This window comes from Atractosteus spatula, chromosome 5 (assembly GCF_055471065.1).
Source record: "Atractosteus spatula isolate fAtrSpa1 chromosome 5, fAtrSpa1.hap1, whole genome shotgun sequence".
In the NCBI taxonomy this organism is placed as follows: domain Eukaryota; kingdom Metazoa; phylum Chordata; class Actinopteri; order Semionotiformes; family Lepisosteidae; genus Atractosteus; species Atractosteus spatula.
Genome location: NC_142710.1, coordinates 7,878,642 through 7,884,749, shown reverse-complemented (window position 1 = coordinate 7,884,749; position 6,108 = coordinate 7,878,642). Strand labels below are relative to the sequence as shown.

Here is a 6,108-nt window from a genome sequence, read left to right as displayed (position 1 = left end):
TACACCATCTGAAGCTAATGAACACAATAGAGGCAGGTGTTGGGATACATGGTGGAAAGGTGGAAATTAACCTCCAGGCCCAGGGATTGATAATGGCTTTAAACAGCGATACAGAAAACCACCTTAAAAGGTGGGTGGAGGAAAAAAAAAATGAACTAAGCACAGAGAAGCTTCAGCCACTAACCCCCACTAGAACTTCTCACAATCCCTTTCCACACTAGTGAAAGTCCCTCCATTTCTTACAACAACCTTATTTTAATAGAAGATTAATGATCACCATTGGACCATGTCAGAGGGACAAAGCCAGCCCCCTATAGAGAAATGTAAAGCCTGAGATATTTCAGCAGATAGATAATGGATGGTGATGGTAGAAGACAATACCCTTGTTTTAGGACAAGTGTCCCCCACACAGTAGTAGTGGCACAGTTTGCATATAAAAGACTTAATTCCCAATTGAACAGGAGAGACTTCCATATGAGCTCCTCAATGCTGCCACCCCCACTTCAAATCACACAGCAGCCAAAAGCAAGTTGAGCACCATCTTTATTAGGATTGACTTTCTCCCAGAGACACTGCCAGGTCCTGGCTCAGTCTGTAGAGAGAAGGGTCTTGAGAAAGAGCTTCAGAAAGCTAATAGAGGCTCAGTCTCATCCATTATAGATGAATTTTCATAAGAAACCTGTGACCTACAGCATCTTCCAGAAAAACTGCATAATCAAGGAAGACAACAGCCATATTGCAGGGCTATAAAATTTGTTTTGATAGGGTAGCTTTTTACAACAGCACCCCCCCCCCCCCCGTCCCTCAGTCTCTAGGGCTCACATCTTTTGCTGGACAGGGCATCTTGACACAGTGCTTGTCAGGATCTGGGTTCTCCAGCATTGGGATTTCTGAATAATAAAATGAGCAAGGGGTTAGGCTAGAAGATGAAAAAAGTAATTAAAAACAAGTGAAACAGATGCCCAAAAAAATCTATCACAAAAAAGGGACATTGTGGATCAGTGCCTTATATTCAGCTGTAGAAATCAGAACAAGAGAAACAGCATAACACATTGACTCACTGCGGCCATCAAAGCAGCCCTCCACACACTGCCGCTCAGACGGTAGGCACAGCTCTGTGGAGCACATGAAGTAGATCTGGAGGACAGGAAGAGGGATTTTAAAGAAGGGATAAACAGAACTCAGCATGTAGTTTTACAGTACATGCATCTCTAGTGCCTGCATCCTCAAAATACCTCACCTCCTCATTGATGTAGGAATAGGAGGTGCTGTTAAGGAACTGGAAGGTCTGGATGTGGAAGCGGCGGTGGTGCTTGGGCAGAGGCAGCTTGGAGTGGAAGTTCAGGGTGGAAGTGTGGCCGTAGTCCAGAGGGTTGGGGCAGCTGCAGAGAGGCACCAAGATCAGTACCCTGCCTGCCACCCACTGACCAGCCCAGGGTTAGAGCTGCACACACAGGAGCCCCTCACCCATCATAGAGCAGCACCCAGACAGCCTGGCCAGAGCGGGGGTAGGCAACGCAATAGTGCACCAGCAGCACCAGGTTGGGGTCTGGAGCGTTCAGCAGTCGCACCTCCAGGTAGACTGGGTTCCCCAGCAGGAGCCGGAGGGGCCGGTGGTACTGAGGGTAGAACCTGGTGTAGCTCTCATCTAGATGGATAAGTTTGTGTAGTGCTTTATACTGTAGGTACAGTATGAATCATGTTGACTATACAATCCAAACCATAACTTCTTGGCTACTTTCTCTCTTCTGGCTGTTAAGCATAAGACAACATGCATCACCTGTTGCAATCCGGAGCTGCACCCCAAATACTCCCCGGGACAGGACAGTAGAGAGCGGGTTGGAAATCTTCACCAGGTAGCCTGAGCTGGCCAGGTTTTCCTCAGCATAGCGACACTCCACCAGCAGTCTGGAGAGCAACAGGAAGAATTGATGCTTCTGTGCTTGTTCCATCCAAGCAATGGATCAGCAATCAAGGTATGAGTGACAAGGTAGTTATGAGTTAAGTATAACCTGGGCAAGCTATTGAGGACCATCCACCTTAAAAGCCCTGCTCACCTTAAGGGGCTGTCCCTAGTAATTACTCCATAGCTCTGGAAATTGCGTCTAGCCAGGGACTCCACTTCAGCTAGGTAGATGGTAGTCTCCCCCACCACCTTAAAGAAAGGCACACTCAACACGGGGTAATTATCCATTGGACTCGCTGGTCTTTCCAAGATACTTAACCTACTCGCCCTCATCATCACAGGCCCAAAGAGGGGCAAGGAATTAGTTTAGAGACACTTTAATCCATCTACTCACAAAGGCATGAGTCCCACAGCCAGTGACAGAGAATTTGAAGATGGCAATATCTGGCGTACAGATGACAGGGGTGCAGGATGTGTTGCCAGCAATCACCAGGGTGGCAGGATCCACAGGGGGTACCGAGATGGCCCGACGCACAGCAAAGACAAAGTGCCTGTCGGCAGTGCACTCTGGGAAGAGAAGGGCACGTCAGGATCTGCATGTTTCTGGTCAGGAAGGTGGGTCAGTAAGGAGAGGCCTACCCTCCAGTGGATAGTAGCAAGAGGATGTTTCAGGGTCCACACAGCATCCCTTGGCCAGGCAGTGGGCTGGAGAAATGCTCTCTGGACCACAGGCCACCCGATAGCTCCTGGGAAGCTTGCAGCCTGGGATAATCGTATTTGACATGTCAGCACTGCTATCTGCTATGGATGGTTTTTAAGCAAGCTGTTTACTCACCCTTCCTGGGTTTGTAGAGGCGATAAGGACAGGACACCACAACCTCCCCTCTTGGGCCATCATTGGGAATGTACACCACCTTCACAGTGTACTCCAGGTCCTGCATGAAAAAGCAGTGAACCCAAAAGTCATCCAACGGGTCAAGATGTGCAGTTGTCTTAGAAGTCCACAGCCAGCTATCAGAACACCTGGATAATCACCTAATTCCATCACGGATTGAAACCCTGAACAATTGCAGTCTTGCACTACTGTGACGCAAAGGAAAGCTGGACTTGTATGGCCTGTTCTTCCACGTACTACTAAACCCGAGATGGGGTAGATCATTTTCAGAGGTCATACATAGGTGATAGTACATTGGGCCGCAAAGTGATAAGTCATGCTGGGTACAAGAAGAACTGTACATAGTCAAACCACTGGATGGAAGGGAGTGTTATTTAAGTTTCTAAGCCTGAGGAAGAATTTATACTCCTCTAAATAGAGCCATAAATATATATACGACCTCAGACACTCAGGTGATGGAAGTCTTCACTTTCCCCATCAGGCTCTACAAATACAAGCTCAACCACTACAGTCAACTGAAGCATGCTTTCCATGCAAAATTCCTGCTGCATGGTACTGTATCTGTGGTCACAAAGATCTTGAGAGCCAGTAGTCTTGCATCAGAACACCCATTATCACTACCCAAATGGTGAACTAGATGGGTGTTTGGAAGAACAAGTTGTTCACGGGTCATACTTCAGGTATGACCAACACCATGTAACACTCCAATAGGAGTGGAAGATCCTTACCACAAGGAGGACATGGCAGCCAGTGTACAGGATGGTCAGGGTGTTCAGGTGCTGCCCTGCGGTCACAGAGGTTCCACAGGATGCACCCTCCAGCACAGATACAAAGCTGCCAGAGGTATCTGCACAAAGAGAACATTAATAGTATATTGCATCTCACAGGCAATGCTAACCTATGCAGCACATTCATAGCACACTGAATGGAGGCACAAGCACATAAGCAAGAGCTTATTGGTTACTAGCAGGAATCTTGTGTAGTTATGGGTTCCAGGGGACATCAAGTATGCTGTATTGAAGCGCTTCCCAGAGGAAAAACAAAGTCAACTTACTCTGAACCTTGATCTCCTCCAGGGGGCCAGCAGGCAGAGTCACCGTCATGCACATCTCACCGCAGGAGATGGTCAGGCCTCCGGGGGCTGCCGGTGTAGGGGCAAGTGCCACAAAGCAGGACACATTGCCAGTCACCCATCTCATCTGTTCTTGGTCATAGTACCGCACTGTCAGAGAGTAGTGCTGCCCCCCATTCTTACTCTGCAGTGGGACAAGTAAGGGGGTTACAGGTTAGGCAAATCAAAGTGCCTTTACATCATACATTACCTCCAATGAAATTACACATGCCCATTTCAAAACCAAGGTGTTTTTAAAGTGTGAAGATAAAGGTTTCCTTGCAAGCCATGCATCTGGAAATTAGCTTTGCCAAGCGAGGCACAAGTAAAGGTATATCAAGCCCCAGACTGGGCCCTTACCGAGGACTGGATGTAGCACCCTCCATAGGAAGCCTCCAGAACCAGCCAGCCCCTGGCTGTCCACACCTTATGCCCACAGTGTTCTGGGAGGCTGCGGACAGAGAGAGGCACCATCCTGCCTGTGAAAGAGGAATTAGAGCCAAACAGCAAAAAGAAGCCCTTTATAGTAGTACTGCACTGTTCAGAATTCTCCCATAGAACTAGTACTGCTAAGAGTTGGAGGCAGAGTACGCCACACAAGCACACAACTATAATTCAGCTGCCAGCATCGACAGTGTAGAACCTCACCCTCCAGCAGGGAGATCTGGCTGTACTTCCTCTCTAAAAACTTGAGCCTCATGCTGCTCTTGTGGCAGTAGACCAGGGGCCTGTTGTGGGATTGCTGCTGCTGCTGCTGCTGCTGCTGCTGCTCAGAGCCTCCTTGAGAGTCAGAGTAGGAAGAGTAAAAACAGGCTCATCACAAGGCACAAATGAGAAGGGAAGTAAATCATTTTATGTTAAAAGTATTACTACAATTAAGAACTCACTGAAGACAAGTGAATCTTGTATTGCCCCAGAAACTTGACTATAACTGTAGGTTAAGTCTACCCCCTGTATGCTCTGCACTCAACCTGCCAGTTAGGCTTTCCTACATAGAAAGACATAGATTACCCCCCTACCCCCCCAACTCCAGCCAGCAGAGGGCAATTGAAGCCATAAGGTCCTCCCCATTATACAAGCCATCGGGTAGTTTTTAAAAGAACACTTCCAGGAGCAGTTAACTTTCAGGAAGAAGTCTCCGTGTATCAAACTCCCCATCATTCCTAGTACCATGATATCCCTTACTTAAGCCATTCACTCAAGAGGCTTCTTCTGCATCCGAATTACCACCATACTCATCCTCTGGAACAGAAGGTGAACCAAAACCTGACTCAAAGCCTGAAACAACTTGATCAAAAACAGCGCGCACACACACCATCAAGCTGAGCTTGTGCCACTCCGACACAGAGCCACCCTAATAACCCAGGCAAGAGGAAAGCCTCCACCACACCCCCTCTCCTTCCCATTTTCAGACAAAAACACATTCACAGAAAGAGGAACAATGTACACCACAACTGGGCTTTATATACAAGCTCAGTGTGGCGCGCGCGCTCCCTTACGGGCCAATCAGCAGCGGTGAAGGAGGCCAGAACATACTCACGCGCTGAGGTCTGGCTTGCGTGTTGACACCGAAATCACGTGACAAGTTGATCTCTCACTTTCTTCACACAGGTGCGTGATCTACTTGTTCCTTTTAGCGGACTAAGCTAAACCGATCGAAGTGTGACTGACAATAATACAGAGTTGCAGTAATAACTACAGTCTTATCAATAAAACGCTGTATTGTTTTATAAACAAGCCCGCTTTTAAAATTACAGCGCGATAGACTGTAAATCGAATATTCCAAACTTATACAAAGATTTGAATTTAACAATCCATTAAATAAAATGAACCTGTGATGACGCAAATTGCGCCTTCAAGGTTGCTGATATGACAGGAGACGTACGGTGTCAACTGCGTACGTGTTAATCAGAGAGCCCTCTCCTGAAGAGCTCGGATCAAATGTCATCAGAGTTGGACTTTTTTAAACTCAAGAGCGGCCGAGCCATCTCTGTTACGAGCAAAAGCCAGCAAAGAAATCCGTATTATTCAGTTAATCGGCCGCCTCTATTCTAGATTGCTTTCACAGGGAAGGATAGCGCGCCGCAGGGCAGCTGGCGAAAAATGAAACTATGTAACAGGCAACAGCGGAGAGCTGCCAGCTGGAAGCCGATATTTCAAAGTTTGACGGGATAAAACCCCACTGAGATGCACCAT

The 6,108-nt window shown here is 47.6% G+C and overlaps 1 protein-coding gene across 1 annotated transcript; it reads right to left on the bottom strand.

The window, feature by feature from the left end:
• Positions 1-804: 804 nt before the first annotated feature.
• Positions 805-5,318, bottom strand: LOC148833937 (zona pellucida sperm-binding protein 4-like). The gene is made up of 14 exons (XM_088917217.1): positions 5,226-5,318; positions 4,561-4,672; positions 4,273-4,391; positions 3,856-4,057; positions 3,530-3,648; positions 2,742-2,841; positions 2,546-2,668; positions 2,301-2,473; positions 2,058-2,155; positions 1,781-1,908; positions 1,468-1,648; positions 1,241-1,382; positions 1,062-1,137; positions 805-890 (listed from the first exon to the last, which is right to left on the bottom strand). The coding sequence occupies exons 1-14, from the start codon at positions 5,316-5,318 to the stop codon at positions 805-807; spliced, it is 1,752 nt and encodes a 583-aa protein (XP_088773343.1).
• Positions 5,319-6,108: the final 790 nt, after the last annotated feature.